Source organism: Capsella rubella, unplaced genomic scaffold (assembly GCF_000375325.1).
Source record: "Capsella rubella cultivar Monte Gargano unplaced genomic scaffold, Caprub1_0 scaffold_4, whole genome shotgun sequence".
NCBI classification, from domain to species: domain Eukaryota; kingdom Viridiplantae; phylum Streptophyta; class Magnoliopsida; order Brassicales; family Brassicaceae; genus Capsella; species Capsella rubella.
The window spans coordinates 3,519,406-3,543,012 of NW_006238920.1; the positions used below are offsets into that span (position 1 = coordinate 3,519,406).

Here is a 23,607-nt window from a genome sequence, read left to right on the forward strand (position 1 = left end):
AACTACCTCCTCTGGAAGCTTCAAGTTCACGTTCTCGTTTATGGCTATGGCCTTGTTGGCCATCTTGATGGATCTGGTCCAATCCCTCCCACGACAGTCACAGTGGCTACTGTGGTGTCCCCAAACCCAGATTTCATCCTTTGGAAGCGTCAGGATCGTCTTTTGTATAGTGCAGTCTTTGGTTCGGTCTCGCCGTCGGTTCAATCAGTTCTCTCTCGCACCACGACTGCAACTGAAATTTGGTCTACATTAGCTGAGACGTATGGCAAGGCAAGTCGTGGTCATGCTCGTCAGGTTAAGGATCAGCTGAAGTTTATAAAGAAAGGTGCACGTACCATTGACGAGTATCTACATGATCTCACGACACGATTTGATACTTTGGTAAGCCTTGAGAGTGCACTGGCGCATGATGATCAAATTGAAACGATTCTTGATGGGTTACCCGAAGAGTATCAACCCATTATTGATCAAGTTTCGAATAGGGATACTTCACCTACCATTGCTTATGTGCATGAGTACCTCCATAACCATGAAGCTAAACTCCTCTCTAAAGATGCAGCGTCGTCATTGGTTCTTCCTGCTAGTGCTAACGTCGCTGCTCAACGTCACAACAACAACAAGAACAACAACAATAGTCGCCACAATCAACAATACAACAACAACAAGAAGCAGTACAATGCTGGGAATGGGTACGTTTCTCAGCCTCAATTTGATGGTCGTTCTCAAGACACTTGTGGCTATAAGCCTTACTTGGGAAAATGTGAAATCGGCAACACACAAGGAAATAGTGCACGGCGGTGTCCCCAATTTCAGTCTCGTGTGATGCTGAGCTATCCGACTCAGACTAGTCCGTTCCGTCCATGACAGCCTCGTGCTAATGTCGCCATTGGCTCTTCCTATGATCCCAATCCGTGGCTGCTGGATAGTGGAGCTACTCATCACATGACATCCGACTTGAACAACTTGTATCTCCATGAGCCGTATTCGGGTAGTGATGACGTCGTTGCCGCTAATGGCTCTCCGCTGCCCATTACGCATATTGGTTCAAAATTTCTTCCCTCTCAATCTCGTGCCCTTGTTTTGAACAAAATCTTATGTGTTCCTGATATGTACAGAAATTTTATTTCGGTGTATCGTCTTTGCAACGCTAATCGTGTCTCAGTGGAATTCTTTTCGGCTTCGTTTCAGGTGAAGGATCTTAGTACGGGGGTTCCACTTCTACAAGGAAAAACTAGAGCTGAGCTCTACGAATGGCCGGTCTCACCAAATCAAGTGACCGCTCTATCAACATTTACTAGTCCGAAAGCATCTGTTCCGGTTTGGCACTCTCGGCTCGGTCATCCATCTCTTCTGTTTTAAACACTATGCTTTCTATTTTTCAACTTCCAGTTTCGGGTTCTTCCCACAAACATTTACCTTGTTCTGATTGTCATCTTAATAAGAGTCACAAATTCCCTTTTTCAAACACTACAATTCTTTCTACTCGACCACTTGAATACCTTTATTCCGATGTTTGGATGTCACCGGTTTTATCATTTGATAATTACAAATACTACCTTCTAATTGTTGATCATTTCACCCGTTATACTTGGCTATACCCACTAAAAAGAAAATCGGATGTTAAAGATTTTTTTGTTGCTTCCAAGATGTTGGTGGAGAAGAAGTTTCAACACCAGATCGGCACACTATTTTCAGACAATGGCGGTGAGTTTGTTGTGCTTCGGGGTTTCCTTGCTGCTCATGGTATTGCTCATCTTACATTACCGCCACACACGCCTGAACATAATGGGATGGCGGAACGCAAACATCGTCACATTGTTGAGACAGGACTCACATTACTTTCCAAACCTTCCGTCCTGACACTTATTGGCTGTATGCTTTTACCACGGCCGTCTATCTTATAAACCGAATGTTCACACCAGTTCTAGCTAACCAGTCTCCATACTCCAAGCTGTTCAATGATCGACCAAACTATGACAAGCTGAAAGTTTTTGGATGTCTTTGCTTTCCGTGGCTAAGACCGTACACGGATCACAAACTTCAGCCTCGTTATCAGCCGTGTGTGTTCTGAAGGTATTCTTTGACTCAAAGTGCGTATTATTTCTTACATGTTCCTACTGGTCGCATATATACGTCTCAACATGTTCAGTTTGACGAGAACACGTTTCCGTTCTCTACGCCGCCAGCTCCTATGACTGAACCGTGCTCTGCTTCTGTGTCTCCGTCACCGGTTGCAACTTATGTCCCTCTCTCGTTACAATTGCAACGGCCTTCTAATGAACCTCCGCACTCGGACCTTCACCAACATGACTCCTCCGTCGTGATGCCTTCACCGCTGCAATCTCAGGTATCGTCCCCTATCTCTACTTCTTCTTCTTCTACAACCGAGCCCACTGCTCACCAAACTGGGCCTAATTCCCCGGCCCAGCACAGCCCCACTTCCAATGAGCCCACTGCTCACACACAAAATGAGTAGAGACCCACGACTCAGCCACAACCTTCCCCATCGACCTCCATAAATCAACAAATACGCTCCCCCACCCCGATACCTTCCCCACCAGCTCAGCCACAATAACCAGAAATTCCTATTCCCCCTCATCCACCGCAAAATATCCACAAAATGCAAACTAGAGCCAAAAATAATATTACCATACCAAACAGGAAACTTAATCTTCATGTTGCTGGTCACAGAAAAACCAGAGAACCATCTATACACCTACACATGGTATTTTTCTTCGTATGTATTCGGCCTTCTCGGATGCGGACTGGGCTGGCAATGTTGATGACTATGTGTCTACCAATGCCTTGGTCATCTACTTAGGTCGCAATCCTATCTCATGGCAGTCTAAGCAATAACGTAGTGTTGCTAGGTCTTCCACCGAGGCGGAGTATCGAGCTGTCGCCAATACTGCCTCTGAAATCCGTTGGCTAACGTCGTTATTTCAAGAGATTGGTTTCACTATCTCGTCACCACCGGTAATCTACTGTGATAACATTGGCATTATTTATCTTTGTGGTAATCCGGTGTTCCATTCCCGAATGAAACACATTGCTCTCGACTATCACTTTACAAGGAATCAAACTGAATCCGGTCTCTTACGTGTCTCGCACGTCGCTTCTAAAGATCAATTGGCCGATGCTCTTACAAAACCGTTGTCTCGCCCGCAGTTTCATGATGCTCGTTCCAAGATTGGTGTGACTGAAGTCCCTCCATCTTGAGGGGGTGTATAAGGATTGCTACTAAATATTGTATGTGTAAAGGGATCTTGTTGTAATTAGTTAATATTAGATACTCTAGCTTTCTCTTTACTGTCGGTATAAATACTTGTAATTTCATTAATAATAAGATTATCACTTATTCCCTATAGCTTACATGTTTCTTTATTTTTTCCAGGATGAGTAATTTAGTGCATTTCACTGTATCAAAGACACAAGCACCATAATATTTGCAACACTTAGAGAGGGTTTACAGTTCTCCTCCTCAACTTGCTCAAGAATGCAAAAGTTACAAATGGAAAATTCAGTTGATAGGTAACTCTAAATATAGTACTTTGTTATTCATAACTTTTGTGAAAATGACTCTACTTGTTTACTAAATTACTACGTATATCAAATGTGGATAAGTTTAACGTACGGGTTCTACTTGTTATCAAATTGATGCTGATGACAACATTGAAGACCAAATGCTGACAACCAAAGATGTTTGTAAAATACAATATCGTAAAGTGATTGTTCACTTCGATGATGCTAGCGGTCAACCTGATAAAGATTCTGGAGGCTTACTTGGATCATGGTTAGGGCAGTTGAGTACTGATGTAAACTTGTTACCCATTAACTACAGTGATTGGAGATTGTTCGGCCTTCACAGAAAACAAAAAGCATGGGAAGTAATCTAGGTAATTTTCTTTTGCTTCATAAGGTTTTAGGATTACTATGTGTTATACATTTCAAGTATATCTAACCAAGCACTTCGCGTAATTTTTGTAGAACAAGTTTTGGTTTGATGATCCTGAGACAAGAAAGGATTATGTGATTGGTTTACTAGGAAACAGGTGCAAACATTTAAAATTGCGTCTTTGGAGAGATTATAAACGAAATGATCGAGATGATACATTGGAGAATCGTCCCATTGATATATCTGAAGACCAATTGCTTGACTTTGTTTGCATGAGGTTCACAGACAAGTGGAGGGTATAGTTTTATACATATTATTTATATATTAAACTACTATTGTAGCTTAAAGTAGCATTTTTATCAACATTTAATTCCAGATAATGCGAGATCAAAACAACGAAAGCCGAAGCAACCATACCATGCCTCTTTCCATATGTATATTTCTTAGCAAAAGAAAACAACCATGGATCTAGCATTCTCTAGCCTAGAACCACCAAGAACTAGTCTCAAACCTCACTAGAATCTCACAAAAACTCACTGGAGAACACTTAGAAGCTTTTTACTCTCTGCGATAAGACAAAAGCGACTAAACACTCCATAGTCGACTTCTTATTCTTTACCTAGTCAAGCCCTAAGATTAAACCAACCCTTATAATTGATTTCGCAAATTAAAACAAACCGGCTGAACTGAAAAATGTTGGTGTCGATCGACATCCTTCCTTAGTGTCGATCGACACCCTTCCTTAGTGTCGATCGACACCACCCACCTTTTCCAAACACAGGTGTTACAATTAGTAGTTTTAATTTCTTATTTTGAAGAGCGAAAACGCTAGGTATTCAAGAAGGACAATTTAAGAATTTCCCATGGATTCTATGGTAAAGCACGAAACGATAAGCGTTTTAACGGTAAGGATTTATCTCTGATAGACACTTAGTAACTTGCTACGACAAAAGAAACCAGCTGGAGAATGGCCCAAATCCTACAGGAAGTCATGGATACGGAACTAGAAGCCACGGTGGCCCCATCTTAACCAGAACCGATGAATATCGCAGATCGCTGTCAAATTGATGCCTCATGGCATAGTGATGATCTTTATTCAGGGTTGGGGTTTGTTCTTGATGTAGACACGTTTGATCTACTTGGACTAAAAGGTACTATAAGATTTCTATCTCCCTTCCATGCTGAATTAGAATCCCTCCTTTAGGATATGGAGGCAACACTATCTCTGGGATATATATTTGTCGATCTGGTTTGAGACAGATTGTGCAGCTCTACGGAAAATGTTGCAAGAAGAGGGAGAGTGGCTAATTTTTACATATGAATTAGAGCTTTTTAAGATTCTTCAATCACTTCTAGTGACTTTTCTATAAATTTTATTGGGGAAATGACATATTTCTCCACGAGAACTAAGACATCGTACCAGATAGAGGTGAAGGCACACGAGCTAAGCTTTCCCAAAACTTGTCTTGATCAAAGGTTCCTCGGTGGTGATGCGTTCCACGAACCTTCAGTGATAATGGTTGAAGCTCGGCTTGTCGAAAGGTTGAGCATTGAAGAAGACCATGAGTTGACCTCGTCTTGCTCCTCTTGATGATCCTTGAAGTCGTCTTGAAGTGTTGAGGCTGAATCGTTGTCGTCGGGATGATCTCTTGTTGAAGACTTTGCTTGAACGGTTGATCGATGCGGCCGGCCGGATGGTGCTCTCGGACAGACGGACGGCGGCCTCGATGAATCGATGTCCGGGGACGCATCATTCCCTCCCTCTTATTAAAGTTTTGACCTCAAAACTTAGCTTAGTAAATGGATCAAAAAGGAACCACATCAGCAGCATCAAGAAGGAAGCTACAAAACAATATACCGGGATCGAATGGAAAAATTGAAGTTCTAAGTAAAAAGACTTGAACTTCCCCAGTGAAGCTGGTGGCATTGGTAGCTTCTTTAAAAGCATTGGAGGCTGGTTGAAACTCTCCAGGATGCCACACATAGGATTGGATCGCACCAAAGTTGCAAAAAATTGTGGCGGAGACCCCATTAGCGAATTCGGCCTTGGTGCATCGGGTGGGAAAGGTTGGTACTGCCTCGGCAACTCCCAGCTGGAGCATATACATCACGATGGCTGGTTGAAACAGAATTGAAGTGATAGGACCATCAGTTGTCCTCTCGGGTTGGTGCATACGCCTTACACGCCCATATGTCGAATGAGGAAACACCTCTCGATCAACTCTCAAATGAGATCGATAACCACTAGATCTGCCACGACGCATGTCTCCAGAATGCCTCAGTATCGAGTGAAAACGAGAGCCCTTAGCCAAAAGATCAACGAATTCCAGAATGGTCGACTGCTCCACTCCCGGTACGTCTCCGGGAAGCATATCTCGATCGGCTCCAACAGAAACTGATCCAGTAAGGAAAGTGTTTCGACCCAAATCATCTAAAGACATAGTTTTCGAGTGACTTTCGAATCCCATAGTCAATAGACGAGTAGAACTCAAACTGGTTGGCTTCTCCACTCGTTGCTCGTCTCCGGGTGGCTTGATTCGATCGTATTCAACAGAAGCTGATTCATTGGACATTCGGCTTCGACCAAAATCATTTAAACACATGGTTATCGAGTGAATATCAAATAGCATGGTCAACAGACTGGCAGAACTCATTCTGGTCGGCTGCTCTACTCGTTGCGCATCTCCTGGATGAGTATCTCGACCAACTTCAACAGAAACTGATCCACTCAACATTCTGCTTCGACCAGAATCATTTAAATACATGGTTTTCGAGTTATTTTCGAATCCCATGGCCAAATGATCAGGAGAACTCATTCTGGTCGATGACTCCTCTTGGTGAACGTCGCCGGATGCGCTAGCTTTGACTTCGGCTGGCTGGACTGGGCTGTCTTTGGTTCCTCCTGAACCAATGACTTCTTCCGGACTGATTTGTTGATCCGGTGGTGATCGGGGATGACGACGAGTGAGAGTGGATGCAGCGAAATGAAAGGGGGAATGAGATGTACTTCCAAGAGTGATGAAAGACTCTTCGACCACAAGCTTGGATCCAACTTAGATATTACACACTAAGAATAAAACAAGTTGAAAAGATATTACACACTTTTCGGATCAAACAAGTAAAAGAGAGAGTTTTTGATTAAAATGTTTGATGAGTTGCAAAACAGAGATACAAGGAGTTTATATAGAAGAGGGAGGTTGAAGGAGAAGAGAGAAGAGAAGAAAATCATGTAAGAGCAGGCACAAATATCTTGTAAATTACACTCATGCAAGTCATGCAAAATGTCTTGGAAATTACAAAAAGAACTAGATTCGGACCCGTGCTACAGCGCGGGGGAAATAATTACATATATGTAACTTTTAACGGATTAAAATATGTTACATTTTAATTTTATTGCAGTGCAATTGATTACGGTAATCATATATTTGTATAATAAGTTTAAATAAATTAATAAAGGAAAAAGCGAGTAAATAATCATATATTATGTTTTGATACAACTAAAAACACGGTGAAAATTTAACAGAACGAAATAATATTTGTCGATAAATTATTCATTTTGACCATTTTTGTAGTATAAGTAGGAATATACGTAAAACTTACATATTTACAATATATTTTTTGAAGGACTAACCCGTAACATAATTCATTTTCTAAAAAACATTATTCATAACTCGTTTTAGCATTATAATTTTGATTTTAAAAAACTACCCGTGAACTATCTAAAATTTACATAGTTTGATATATAATATATTTTATCAATAAAAATTATGTCTCCAAAAAAATATTTTCAATATTTTAAATTTTAAATTTTTTTATAAATATTGGAACCTTTTAATTATAATATTTTGAAAGTTTCTAAAATTTTAATTTTAAATATGCTCATGTAACAGTGGTTTTAATATTGGTTATACTTATACTTATAATGATTTTAAACCATCTTCTAAGACATTTAACGGAGTGTGGTAGAGTATTATATGTTTGTTTTGAAAAATTCAAATTGCAACATATGGAAAAAAAGTTAAATTTTTATTAAATATTTATATTATATAGTATAATATCATAAATTAAAAATAAGATCAAATAAAAGTGAAAGAAGAAAAATAAATTTTTAATAGATTATATTAAATTAGTTAGAGAAATATTAGGAAATCATAAAATTAGTTATGGAAATAATACAATCCTTAAATTAGATATGGAAAGTATCCGATGTATGTATCCAAACCCAATTTAATAACCATTTTTGAAGTATCCAATTGTTAAAATCGGATTAATTTTTTTATTTTGACCCGACCTGTATTCTATTTCGTACTTCTCTTTTACTAATATAGGGATAAATGCAAAGTTTAAAGAGAAATGAGAAAATGGGCCAAGGCATTGTGAGTGGGCCTTCGACCATGAATTGGGATGATAAAGGGAGGCTTGAAAGTGTTACTTATGCCTCATTAAAAACCTTGTCAAGAAAACCCATTGGGACAAAGAGTGCATAAGCAACACTTACCCTTTTATCGAACCTCTTGAGCCGTGATCGCTATTAAGGAGGATTGAGCAACATCTACTTGAATCTTGTTTAGCTCCTTGAGTAGACAATTGATGGCTTGGTTGAACTTCTTGATCCGTGATCGCTATTAAGGAGGATTGAGCAACATCTACTTGAATCTTGTTTAGCTCCTTGAGTAGACAATTGATGGCTTAGTTGAACTTCTTGATACGTGATCGCTATTAAAGAGGATTGAGCAACATCTACTTGAATCTTGTTTACCTCCTAGCGTAGAAAATTGATGGCTTGGTTGAACTTCTTGGATCTTGATCATGTTAGAGGACCCGCCAGAACAGTCAATGCTTCCTCCAGTACAAGCTGCTCCTCGGCTACAAGCTGCTCCTTGTCGGCGTGTGGTCTGGTTCGATTAGTCATGATCTCATCATCCTCTCCCACTTGAAAAGGATTTGTCCTCAAATCCGAATTATGTGCAAAATAAGGTTGAAGATCAGAAACGTTGAAGCTACCATTCACATTACACTTACCTTGGAGATCGAGGTTTTAGGCGTTGTTGTTGATCCATTTGAGCACTTTGAATGGTCCATTGATTCTTGGCATTAGATGGGATGAAGCCACACTTAATCGCCTTTCTTGAAGATGACTTCTTTTCGGCCTTTGCTTGCGTACTTCTTGTAAAGCTTTGTCCGGGCTTCAAGATTCTCCTTAGTATTCTTGTGAACCTGCTGCACTAAATAAGCTTTCTTCTTGCCATCAACACTTGATTTTTCACTCAAAGGTAAATGCATTAGATCCAAAGGAGATGTGGGATTAAACCCATAAACGATTTCAAAAGGAGAAAACTTAGTCGCATAATGCTTCGAATGATTATAAGAAAATTAAACATGCGGCAAGCAATCTTCCCAAGTATTAAGGTTATTTTTAATGAGCACACACAATAAAGTAGACAAGGGTCGATTAACAACTACAGTTTGACCATCGGTTTGCGGATGACATGTAGTAGAGAAAAACAATTTAGTTCCTAACTTCAACCACAAAGTTTTCCAAAAATAACTAAAGAACTTAGTATCACGATCAGAAACTATGGTCTTAGGAATGCCATGCAAACGAACAACTTCTCTAAAGAACAAGCTAGCAATATGAGATGCATCATCGGTTTTATGACATGGAATAAAATGCGCCATTTTAGAAAAACGATCAACAACTACAAAAATATAATCCTTACCAGCCCTAGTCCTAGGAAATCCTACCACAAAATCCATAGATATATCATTCCAAGGATGCAAAGGAATAGGTAACATGATATATAAACCGTGGGGTTGAACCTTAGCCTTAGCTTGTTTACAAGTCGCACACCGTTCAAATAGTCGCTCGACATCTCTTTTCATGTGCGGCCAGTGGAAGTGTTCTTGCATCACCTTGTATGTCTTGGCAACTCCAAAATTTCCCATTAAGCCACCTCCATGAGCTTCCCTTAGAAACAATTCTCGCAAAGAAGAGTGAGGCACACAAATTCTATTCTCAAAGAACAAATATCCATCATGCCGATAATATTTTCCAAAGGCAAACTTCTCACAAGTTTGAAATATTTTGCCAAAGTCAGAATCATTAGCATACAAGTCTTTTATTTGCTCAAAACCCAACAATCTTGCATCCAAAGAAGTAAGCAGAACATACCTCTCAGATAATGCGTCGGCTACAATATTATCTTTACCTTTTTTGTACTTAATCACGTATGGAAAGGTTTCTATGAATTCGACCCACCGTGAATGACGTTTGTTGAGCTTTTGTTGACCTTCTATGTGCTTGAGAGACTCATGGTCGGTATGAATGACAAACTCTTTCGGCCATAGATAGTGTTGTCACGTATGTAGTGCTCGGACCAACGCGTATAGCTCCTTGTCGTAAGTCGGTTAGTTGAGTGTCGCTCCTCATAGTTTCTCACTAAAGTATGCTATGAGCTTATGATCCTGCATCAAAACAGCTTTAATACATATACAGGAGGCATCCCACTCAATCTCAAAAGTTTTCATAAAATTAAGAAGAATTAAAACGGGAGAATTAGTGAGCTTCTCTTTCAAGGCTTGGAATGCATTTTCTCGTGCATCTTCCCACTTAAATCCAACATCCTTCTTGATAACTTTCGTAAGCGGGGCGGCAATGGTGCCGAAATATTTAACAAATCATCGGTAAAATCCCGCTTGATAACTTGCATTATAGATTTTGTGCATAAACAGGTGTTTACCCAAGGGAAAAGAAGCAAATGAGGACAAATCGACCAAGTGTAGCTGTTGCATGCGATCGAGCAGGAGGATCCGAGCAATGGAATCCATCGAGTGTTTGAGTGGACTAGAGAAGCAGCTCGACCAACCATCCGATCAAGTCATCCGAACAAACTGATCGAGTGCACGACCGAGCAGACCGATCGAGCACAATTAAACCAACTTTCTATGTTGTTTGCTAGTGTTTTAGGGCTACTTAAACTTGCTATAAAATGACTCTTTGCTTAATGACTGATTATCTCGAGTTGTATTAGGGTTTTTCTTCAATTTGCTTTAGAATTTCCAAAATCTTGTAAACTTCATATCTTTTCATCTATTGAGTATTTTCTGTTGCTTCTTTGTATTATTTCGCTTCTCTCTCTTAGATCTATCTAGTTTTGCATGATTTAGAGATTTTTGGGCTTGATTTCTAGAGCATGATTCTTAAGGTTTTGGGGATGAGCTAGATTTGTAGGTGGAGAACTTTAGATAGCTAGGTTGCCCAAGTGGTGATTAACTTTTAGGCTTCCACGCCAGAGAGTTATTCGATGGAATGCCGGATAATCTAATACCAGAAAACTTCATGTCTAGCCCAAGATATTGGTTGTCTAGAGTGTTATTTGACATTAAGGAGTTGAGTCTTAATGCCTGTTCATTTCATGTTTCATCAACCAGAAGTTTAGATTAGGAATTGATTTGAATTTGATAGCCTTTGTCAAGAGATTGAATTGGTTAGCTTATGAGCTTGTTGTCTAGGAAACAACATTGTTTGTGTTTGATTGATTTAGCAACCTAGTGAACATAAAGATCTCCACTGAAGTCACCATCTCATCCCTAGGACCTCCCTTTAATTGATTGATTTACCTTGCTTCAATTCTGTTCTTGCATTCTAGTTCACTGCATGTTATGATTTCTATAGTTTCATTTCTGTTTTAGGTCAATGTTGTGTCTTGCTCAGTTCCTGCTTGTTTTAAATTCCATAGTTGATAGTTTAAAACCTGATATTATGGATCGATAAACCCTTTATATTCCAATTATACTGAGTGATTGATACCATTAGCAGTAAAAATTTAGTATCAATTTGGCGCCGCAACCATTTGGACGTTTAAGTAATCGACCAAAGCACTCGACTGATCCGATCGATTTCACTGATCGAGCTTCTGTTCGATTCCGTGTTTGCACACAAGGTCTAAAGGTAGTAAGAATCTTCTCGAATATCTCGACAACAATGACAGACTTCCTAAAGCTTTGAGAGAGCAGAGAGATCAGTTAAAAAAGAAAACAACAGTCGTTGACATGGAACCTCATCATAATACGAATCAAAGGCGTACAACACACATAGGTGCAGGAGATGCTCTTAATAGCAATATCCAAAGGTCCGAGATAGTACCACCAGCGGTTCAGAATAATAATTTTGAAATCAAGAAGACGGATTCAAGCTTCAGCTCTTTCCTTTCTCACTTCGAGACAAGGCTCACCAATGGGAAAAGGGTTTGCCTGCTGGTTCTATGACCACTTAGGAGGAGTGTAAATGTGCTTCCCCGTCCATGTTCTTTTCCAACTCCCGCACCGCCCGTCTTAGGAATCAAATCTCATTCTTCGCCCAGAAGAACAGCGAGACGTTGTGTGAAGCATGGGAACGGTTCAAGGGATACCAATCTCAATGCCCACACCATGGGTTCACTAAGGAGTCCCTTCTCAGCACACTATATAGGGGCGTGTTTCCTAAGATCCGCATGTTGTTCGACACCGCAAGTCATAGAAACTTCTTAAACACATATGTGGATGATGGATGGGAGCATGTTGAGAACCTTACCCAATCTGATGGGAATTACAATGAGGAGTATGATAGAACAAATAGGGGAAGCTCAGACCATGAAGAGAAGTATAAGAAGGACTTCAAGTCTTTGAATGATAAGACTGATAGGATACTTATGGCACAACAGAAGACTGTTCACTTCATCTCCAAAGAAGAGTAATTCCAACAAGAAGGGGAAGGTGATGGTACAGAGGAAGTTAGTCACTTGAATCAAGGAGGATTTCAAAAGGATTTCTCAAAGTACAAGGTGAACCCAAAACTATCTTACAGAAGTACAAATGTAGCAAATCCTCAAGACCAAGTCTACAAGCAACAACAACAACAAGCTCAGAACAAGCCTTTTGTTCCCTTCAATCAACAACAAGGATTTGTCTCCAAGCAACAATTCCAGCAAGTTTATTCCGCACCTCCACCGGGTTTTCAACCGTAGCAAATGGCATCACCACAGGATATTGCCTTGAAGAAGCTAGCTGCAATTCAGAGCCAAATGACATTGTATTACAATGACCTTAACCTGAAGTGTGATGCCATAAGAACATGTGTCACATCTTTAGACGGACGAGTAACCTCCACATGTTCTGGTCAGCTACCAGGAAAGTCTATTGTCAACCCCAAAGAGTTTGCTTCTGCCCAAGCCATTACTTTGAAGTTCCCAAAGTACAGTGAAGATCAAGTTAGGGGGGGGGGGGGGAATTTGAAACGAATCAACCAGGCTACTAGACCAAGCAATCGACTAGCCAATCGAGTGCTCAATCGAGTGCTTTCCAACACTCCCCAAACGGTTGCATCTCAGGTTAAGGCCCCAATTTTCTGTGAACCACTTCCATTTCCAGGAAGATTCAATGCGGAGATGAAGGAAGAATACAACAAGATCCTTGACTCTCTAACTGGGCATGAACAGGTAGCTGCTCTAGTTAAAGCCTTTCCTCATGTTCTAACCTCCAAGGCTATTCTAAAAGAGGTTCTACTCGAGAGGATTCATAAGAAGAGTACAGAGAATGAGGGTTCTCAAGAGATCACCACAGTCAACATACTACCCAAGCTTGAAGACCTAGGAGATAAATCTTATCAAACAAGTGCCGAATCCGATCAAACAAGTGTTGAATCCGATCGAGCATGCTGTGTGTTTGAACGGACGTGTGAGTTAGCTTCTGACGAACATTTTTGTCCCATCAGAGATGCTAGTCCAAAACCTTCATCTTGAAGACCATTGCTTTTTGCAGAGGAGCACAAGGCTGAAATCAAAGAAGAATATAACATGATCCTTGACTATATAACTGGGAATGACCAGCTGAAGGCCTTGGTTGATGCTTTTGCTTATATCCCCTCCTATAGGGAAATTCTTAAGGAATTGTTGCTCGAGAGGATGCTGCAGAAGAAGAAATGGGAATCATCCACTCAAGATCTTAGTTTTTCCAGAAAGATAGGAGATCCTGGAGCCTTCACAGTACCTTGTTCGATCAGATCGACAATTTTCAACGAATGCCTAAACGATTCAGGAGCCTCAATCAGCCTTATGCCTCTTTCTACAGCGCAACGAATGGGATATACGATGTTTACGCCTTGTAACCTAACGGTTGTAATGGCGGATAGGAGTTCGAAGCAGCCCATAGGAGTGCTAGAAGACCTTCTAGTAAAAGTTGGGAGAGTCAAAATCCCTACTGATTTCTTAATATTGGAAATAAAGAGAGAGCCGCAATATCATTTAATCCTTGGAAAATCTTTCCTAGTTTCAGCGGGTATGGTAATTGATGTAGCAAAGGGAACCATCAGCCTCGATCTTGGAAGAGAAACGAGGATAAAGATCAACATGGCAAATCCATATCGAACTATGGTGATTGGAACAGAAGAAACTTTGTCCTCCTTTCCCACCTACACAGAACTCCAGGTTATCAAAACTGTTAAGAATGACTTGATGATACTTGCAACCTCTATTCAAGAGATGGATAAGCAAGTTGTGGAGTTGAAAAGGAGTAATCAGTTCCTAACTTCAAGGAAGGCTAAGAGGGTCTCAGTTTGAAAAAAGGAATGTTATGCGCAACAGGTCTCTTGGTCATTGATGTTGGAGAGAATCACTGAGTCTCTCCACGGTTCTATTCCAACTTGAGGAGCATGCAAAGTCAAGCTCAGTGACAGTAAACAAGCTCACCTGGGAGGAAGTACCAGTGTTATCCAAATAGTTCTTCACTTTTAATGTTAATTTTTTTTTTTGTCTATTTGTGTTTCAGGAATTGGTTCAAGTATGAATACTGGTTCAAGAAGGTGGAATTCGATCTAATAAATGATGTAGTCTGATCGAGTGGGTATTTGAGAGTCATTAGGCCCTTAAAAGAACAAATCTGGTCCACCAAAGCCTTGCACTTGATCGACCTGGCCCGACCGTTTCCTGGCCCGTTTTCACTCGAGTTTGCCCCATCTTCGATGGTTGTAGAATCAATTGTATGCTGACATTATTAATTCTTAATCAATAAAGTTTTTCGTTGAAAAAAAAAACGTACAAAATAAACTAAAAGTATATATTTTGCTTCTTTATTATAGGAATATTACCCAAAACTATTAGTAGTTATATGTATGTAATGAATAATTAGTTTTATTTTTTTCCGAGATGCGTGCATGATGTTCCCGAAGCCATCATGGTTAGGTCCATTAGAATGCATCATATCTTCGATAACATGATGACAGTACGACTTCAGTTCAAGTTTAGTTATCTCCGGACATGTAAACAAATATATTTGATTAGGAAAATAATGTTAAGTATACATTGGGTATTTATCCTTCAATTAAGATTTACACAGCAGACAATATAATTTTACTAACCAGGATTTGGACGGTCAATCATTATTTGACACCGTAAATCCCTGCTTCGATAAGTCCAAGTTATGCCCCAAACATGTTGCGCGTCCAAACAGGTAAAATATTTCATGTATGGGACAAATAAATTCCGGAGATCCCGCGGGAGGCAATGACCGGATTTCGAGACGATATTGAAGATATATCATGGTTCTTACGGGTTTTTGACCATGATATAAGTCTTATTTATAAATCTTTTATAGGGTTTTCGAGTTTTTCTGAGTCAGTTCAGGGTTAGAAGCTATTTGGCATGTATTGGAGCTTTTTGGAGCATTTGGGAGCATTTGGAGAAGATGAGCCGAAAGAAGATATTGGGAGAGCATATTTGGAGTCAGTGTCGATCGACACAACACCTGCTGTCGATCGACACCAATATCTGACGGCAATTGAATTTCGAATTTAATTGAAGTTCAGAAGATTTGCATATTCGGCGCAAAAGTTTTCCTTATTTGCAATAAAGCACAGTTCGTGGTGTAGACATATATATTGAGTTTTTAGGGTTTTGTTAAGACTTAAGATTTATTTTGGAGAGAGAGATTTGTAGAGAGCTATGAGAGAAGAATCAAAACCTCTTTCAGAGAAGATTCAAAAGTCCTTTATTTCTTCTATTGAGTTCTTTAATGATATCTATTTTATTCATGATGTTTGTTTCATTCACCATGTCTGAGTAGATTTCTTGTTAGGTTTAGGGTTTTCAAAGGAATTCATGAATTGTTAGATTGTTAGGATGGAATCAATAGAGTTCTTCATCTAGATTTTGGTTAATTTGTTCTACAGTAGTGAAAGCAACCTAAAATTTGATTCTTAGGTTAACTAGTAGACACGAAAGTGTTATTAATTTCCTGAAAATAATCTAGATGAGCAAAATACCTATTCGCAAAGAGATTTGATTTAGGGATTTTGTGAACTTATCAAACCTGAATTTAATGCATGTCTTAAACTTATAATTTGCAAATAGATTTGGAATTTAGGGTTCTAGACGTAGATAGTCTTTGCAACGAAACTTGATTGATTATATTTTTGTGATTTGAGTTCAAGAACGGTGCTTTATAAATCCTAACAATTATTTATTTGCAATTCTGAATTATCTGAGCATATCCCTAGGCCTAGCGTTTCCTCATTATTGTTTTAAAACCAATCTTTATTTTAATTTGCCGTTTGCTTAGCTTAATTTTAATACCGATTATTTATTGTGTAATATTTGAGTCTCTGTATATTCGTTCACTAAGTAATACAGTGATCTTTTAATTGAGAGAGTATCTCAGGGCAAATTTGAGCCGTGGACATAGTCTCAAGGAAATATGATTTTTCTCGACTCAAATGACATGTTGATTTACATACCTTAACACCAGCTGCCACATAACGCTTTTATATACAAGAAAATATAGCAATACCAACTATAAAAAGTAGAAGAAAAGATAGCAATACCAATTATAATCAGTATATTTCAAATTTAATAAAAAAATATTTACAGTCTTACCACATTATTAAAGATTTTTCAACGTAAATTCCGTAGGTCCCTATTTAAAATAACACGAAGTGTTAAGAAATAGAAATCTATAGATATTAAAATATTAAATTCGTACAAATATATACCTTCTCGCTATACAAACCAGATGATAATAAATTCGCCTCATGCAGTCAAAACAAAACTTAATGTTATCACCTACCTTTTATTTATTGTCATATACGTAAAGAGTTGGTAATGACGACAAAATTTAATTAATACCAACCTTTTCATAAAACTCCATCAAATATTCTCCGTGCGAACCTCTCTTATGACCGTCGGGAAGATATTAGATCATTTAAAAGTTAGCGAGTAAGGTACAATTACTAATAGAAGAGAATTTAGTAAGGATTAATTGTTTACACAATCATATAGAGTCTCCAAATTAAAGCTAGCGTCTTCCGATCCCGATATTATAAAATTTTCCCTATGTTCGTGGATAAAAGGAACCAATAACATACCGTGTTTTATAAATGTTAGTGTAGAGATCATAGTTTTAGAACATAACTCTAGAATTCTTGTCTCTAAATATACATGTTGAAAGGATATAATTTTGTATTCTATATCCCTGCGCGTCCTATGTTTGCGTAGAGGTTTAAATGAATTGATTTGGCCACCTATGTCAACAAAGTCTACTTATCTTTTTGGTAAAAGATCCTTAGAGAACTCTACAGTTAAGCGTGCTTATGCTCGAGTAGTCTCCGGATAGGTGAACTTCCGGGAAGTGGTTGTAGGAACGGTGTGAGTGAGGAAAAAACACCAGGAAAGATCAGGTGCTGGTTTGTAGGGTCGGTAAACAAGTTCTCAAGCCTCCCAGACGTAACAAACCGACCGCCGAATTTGGGTGGGCACATGTGCCCATTAAGAGAGGTGAGCCTATGGGCTAAGAATGAACATAGTTCGCACTAGAGAGGTGACGGTCGGGGCGTTACATATGATCATGAATTTTTCTTGAAAATAGTGAAAGTTACTGAAATTTTAAAACGTATAATTAGTAATATATAAGGATGGATGGAAAGTAAAAGTTAAAAAGTAGAGAACATTACAGTAAGTAAAAAGTATTTTGAAGTTGTATGACACATATTATATGTTACACGTTCTATGAAACATCGCCCTACAACGTACTAAAATATCTATAATCACAATCTCCAGAAATCTAAAAAGTAGAAGACATTAAGACTTACGTAAGCCGAGCAATATTTTGAGTTTGTATGAAAAATATCTCATGTCAAATATCAAATATTTATAAGAAAATATGAGGCAGTTATAATCTAGGGTTTACCTTGACAGCGTTGCAAAATTATGTATGGTTCTAATTAGGGTGCCAATTAGGTAATCTTTTATAAATTTTCAAGCAGAAGGCATATTAAAGTGGACTCTTTTTTTTTTTTTTTTTTGTCATAGAGTTTTTAAGCACTAAATACAATACAGCCATAAGCTAATATTACAAATAGACTAAATTTTGTAACCGAATCATCCGCTTCGGTTAGCTGCTTAGATCGACAAAGAGGACAACTAAGTGGACCTTATTATTAACATATAAATAACTCAATAAACTTTATGGACCCGTTTTATTTGGTTGGAAATAGTCATATCAATCTGAAATAGTAATCCAACGTAATGAATGTTATTGACCCAACTTTAAAGCCCAACAACTTTGACCCGTTTAGTGGATCTGACGACCCGACTGTTGTATTTAGTAGAGGGTATAATGGTCTTTTCTAGGCCAACGATGCCCTCATAGGCCTCCAAACCGGGTAAAGTGCTTGTCAAATAATATATATACTAGGTTTGGACCCGCGTCACAGTGCGCAGAAAATAATTACTTATCTATAATATTTAACGGATTTTTTAAAATAATTTATTTAATCTTTTACCCAAAAAAAAATTTAACGGATTAAATTATATTACATTTTAATTTTATTAGTGCAGTCGATTACAGTAAATCATATATTTGTATAATAAGTTTAAATAAAATAATAAAGAAAAAGCGAGTAAATAATAATATATTGAGTTTTGATACAATTAAAAAAAGGGTGAACATTTAACAGCACGAAAGAATATTTATCGATAAATTGTTCAATTTGACCATTTTTGGAATAGAAGTAGGAATAGACGTTAAAATTACACACTTACAATATATTTTTGGAAGAACCAACCCGTAACAGAATTCATATCGTAAAAAAATATTATTCATAACTCGGTTTACCATTACAATTGTGATTTTAACAAACTACCCGTGGACTATTTAAAATTTACGTAGTTTGATATATAATATTTTATCAATAAAAATCATGTCTCCAAATTTACATCTATGTCTTTAAACAAATATTTTAAATATGCTTATGTAACAATGGTTTTAATATTGGTCATACTTATAATGATTTTAAATCATTGTCCAAAATATTTAACCGAGTGTAATTGAGTATTATATGTCCGTTTTGAAAAATTTAAATTGCAGCATATGCAAAAAAAGTTAAAAATTTTTGAAACATTTTTATTATTTAGTATAATATCAGAAATTAAAAAAAAGATCAAATAAAAGTGAAAGAAGAATAATAATTTTTTTAATATATTATATTAAATTAGTTAGATAAATATTAGGAAATCCTAAAATTAGTTATGGAAATAATATAATACTAAAATTAAATATGGAAAGTATCCGATGTATGTATCCAAACCCATTTTAATATCCAATTTTAAAGTATCCAATTGTTAAAATCGGGTTATTTTTTTAATCTTGACCCGACACGCATTCTATTTTGTACTTCTCTTTTACTAATATAGAGATACAATTTTATAAAAACAACTAATGTAGTTGTAGTTGTGTGCGATTTACAACCGAATAAAAAATATTCAACTTCCAAAAATAACTAAAACTCTATAAATTTACTTCCACAATCAAACATTTTTTTTGTGAGCTCCAAACCAAGTGGTTCAACCGGTTTACCTGGTCACGGGTTAATTGCAAGTTGTTATGAGGTTTTCCGGGTTTTAGATTGTCGATTTTTAGTATTTAACCCAAACTGGAGAAGTTTCAAGTTCATGGGTTAACCGGTCGGACAGACTGGCTCAATCTAGGCATGAAAACATTGGAAAATAGCATGCGCCATAGCGCAGTATTTAAGTAAAGTTAACTATCCAAATGATTTCCTTCTTAGTTGATCTCAAAGACAATGAACTACAGCGGAATCGAAAGAACCTAGCGAGACATGTTGACCATATTATCAACGCCTCCTAGTCCTACGACAAGAATGGGGTTGGTTGAGAGGAGCTCCACACTTGTAGCAAAAAGGCAACCCACATCTGCAAAAAGTGTCTAAAGATATAACTGTTTTGTTTATTTCAAGTTTTTTTTTTTTGTATTGCAAACAAGAACAAAGAAAGATACCTGCATATCACGGTTGAGCAACCCCTAGTCTTTTGAACGTAGAATTTGCAATTAGGACATCTTTTCCACTTCTTACTCTCAGCCATCTTCTTCAACAAAATATCATCTCTTTCTCTTTCGTTCTCGCCTAACTTCTGAAACTCCTCACATGTTATCTCCGCATGCCACTTAGTCCCACACTCTACACATACCATTCTATGGCAGTGAGGGCACTCTGATTCTTTTATCTTCTCATCCATGTAGACCAAAGCAGAACAATCTTTATACGGACAGTAGAATCTAGTCGAACCGGCAGTTATCACCGCTTCGCAGAGAGCGTCGCCCCAACGATCAAAGACCTCTCCCGGCAAGATTAAACGGCATTGGTCAGGCTCGAGCTGCCCGGGGCAACCAGAAACAGGGCATTTGATTGAGAGGATGTTGTCTTGTAACCTAGCAGCTATATACTTTGAGACACAATCATTACAGTAGGAGTGAGAGCATTCATTGATTCGAAAAGATTCAATCTTTGGTTTGCGTTCAACACATATCTCGCAATCAAAGGTTCGTCTAGTGGATGAGGACGACGAGGACTGTCCCTTTCCCATAGAGGTTGGTGTGAAACAGAGGATCTTGAGATCGTCATCTTCATCAAGATCAACGTAGTTTGAGAAGTCTGATTTGACTAGGGTTTGTTGTGAAGAACCAAGCCGGGGATAAAGGTGGCGTTCACGGTCGTAGTCCTCGATGGAGATGGCGTCAAGTTTTGTTGAACCACGAGCAGAGAGAGGTGTGGAGAAGATGGATTTGTTGTCTCTGTCGCCATTGACGGTGGCTGCATTGATCGACTGTGTGGTCATTTGGTTTAACCACGAGCAGAGGTGTGGAGAAGATTAGGGTTTTATGTTTCTCTTGCTTGCGTTGTTAAATTTGAATTTTGGTTTTTTTTTTTTGTCATGTTAAATTTGGTTATAATTATTTAATGGTTACTTTATATATTTTTACTTGCCTTTATAATATGATGGTATATTTAAATAATATTTACTTTACAATATGAAGTATTTGTAATTATATACAGTAGTTCAAATATATAAAGTAAATTATTATTTTTTCTGATTAAACTAACCTACATATAATTAAACTAATTGTAGTCATGAACCTATAAATAATTAAATTATTTTTTTATTTAATTAACGGAAATGAGTAATCTATATTAATATTTTTGCAGCAGTTTTGTAAAAAACCTTGGAGTTGAAACTTATTTACAAGCCATTGCCACTCACATTACTTGAATTTCTCCCTAATTTTAGAAGAAAAAAAAATTAAGTTACACATCAATAAACAATTAATTCAGAAAAATCCCTAAATTCATTCTCCTCAAATCTATCTAATTTAATCTATTAACAAAAACATTTTAAAAAACTTTTAACCCTCAATTTTAAACATATATATATATATATATATATATTAAATATATAGATAATACATAAATATTAGGGGGATTTGCACAACTAACATTTTTATGATACCCTTTTTTACAAGTATCCTCTCTAGGTGTCCATTTTCAAAAATACCATTTTCAATGTACAAAATGACTAAATTACCTTTTTTATTATAGCTCATGATGAAGAAAGGAATATTCTTACCAACAAAAAGAATATTGCTTCCAACAAAAAGAACTGCAGATCAATTGGTGACAACTTGTCAAGTGGGAAGTTTGTTAAAGGGTGAGGACCTGGGTTCGAGAAACGCTAGGCGCACCAATAACCTACCTGGTGGGCCAGCAGGCTGCGAGCAGTGGGCTGTGCAGTTTGGGCCCGCAGGAGAGAGGTTAGGGTCGATGCGCTGCAGCGTTATATCTACCATGTGGTGGGCTGTGCCATGTGGTAGGGGTTCCCACGGGATGGGTTGTTACAGGGAAAAAGGTGGCGATCACGGTCGTAATCCTTGACGGAAATGGCGTCAAGTTTGGTTGAACCACGAGAAGAGAGAGGTATGGAGAAGATATAGATGGTGTCTCCGTCGCCATTGATGGACTGTGTTGTCATTGAAGGATAAGATTAGGGTTTTGTGTTTCTCTTGCTTGCGTTGTTGGGTTGGTTTCTGAAGCGTCTCATTTTTGGTGTTAAAACTTAAACATAGGGTTGTGTCTACAGAATAGTTGTCCAAAAATTAAATAACTACTATAATTTTACAATTTTTTTTTGGTGAAGCACTATAATTTTAAAATTTAATGCCTATGGGTAGTCATATATTCTCTTAAGATTTTTTGATATACTACCAGTCTCCAGTCAGTCTTCCCCTATTTTCTTTCCATTTTCCGTTTTCAATTTTTTTTCAATTTTTTATTATGATATTTTCTGCATAAAGAAATATATATTCTTTATATATTTATTAGATTATAGGGCTGATTAGTTACGGTTGTACATTTAAATAATCGTGCGACTACACTCGCGACTTACTTTCAAAAACCGTGTTCTGTATTTTTTTTTTTTGTTTTTTTTGATACCTTGTAATTATGAATATATTCAGGGGCATAAATGTAAATTAAATCATCTAAACTGAAGAAGAAGATAAAGAGTGAGATCCATAAAGCTTTAACGATGGCATTTCGAAATCGTGCGACTGTTTCTTGTTTGAAATCGTGCCACTTTCTCCAGCGATTTTAAATCCATCAATCTTTAATCGCATCGATTGAAAACTTTAAAATAAAGTAGAGATGAATGAGATTTAAAGACAATTCAGTTACAGAATAATCAGTTGCAGGTAAGAATCTCACGATTCTTAAAAGAACACGGCCTTAAAGACAGATTGTTTTGGATCCGGGTATGATCTATTCGGATCTTGAATAAGATATTAATATCTGGTGTGATGACATGTGAAGTTTAATTTATTAGCTGGTATATTTTCCTGGAAAAAATAAATAAATCAAAAGATAATAGCTAACCACAATTTATGGAAAATTATTTAAATTTGTTACTATAAAATCCAGTCTATTAAATTCAAAATTATATACAATAAACAGATTTTAGATACTTTTAATATATCTTTACCTAGTTTAAACAAATATATTTCAAAAAATTACTATTATACATTCACTTTTATTTAATTTTATTTCTATTATTTTATTATATAATACATATGTTGCAATTAGATCTTTTTGATGGACATATATTACTAAATTGATAAAAAGGTATATTCACTTTTTAAATATCTTGATGATATCTTTTGCAAATGTCAAGCGGTCAACACCATAGACATAAATTCTGGTACACCGGTCAACTGATTCTGGCGTTGACCGGTGTTGACTCCGGCGTTGACCGTTTTTGACCAAAACAATATTCAAATTTTTTTTTTATAATTTTATTTATACTATTAAAAAACTAAAAAACTATAATTTTTTGAACTTT

The 23,607-nt window shown here is 37.4% G+C and overlaps 1 protein-coding gene and 1 non-coding gene across 2 annotated transcripts; both read right to left on the reverse strand.

The window, feature by feature from the left end:
• Positions 1–12,225: 12,225 nt before the first annotated feature.
• Positions 12,226–12,332, reverse strand: LOC111831266. The gene has a single exon (XR_002834518.1). It is a non-coding gene; the product is annotated as a small nucleolar RNA R71 (small nucleolar RNA).
• Positions 12,333–20,054: 7,722 nt separating this feature from the next.
• On the reverse strand, positions 20,055–21,057 carry LOC17888678 (probable E3 ubiquitin-protein ligase RNF144A-B). Its single transcript, XM_006296166.1, has 2 exons — positions 20,219–21,057; positions 20,055–20,133 (listed from the first exon to the last, which is right to left on the reverse strand). The coding sequence occupies exons 1-2, from the start codon at positions 21,055–21,057 to the stop codon at positions 20,055–20,057; spliced, it is 918 nt and encodes a 305-aa protein (XP_006296228.1).
• Positions 21,058–23,607: the final 2,550 nt, after the last annotated feature.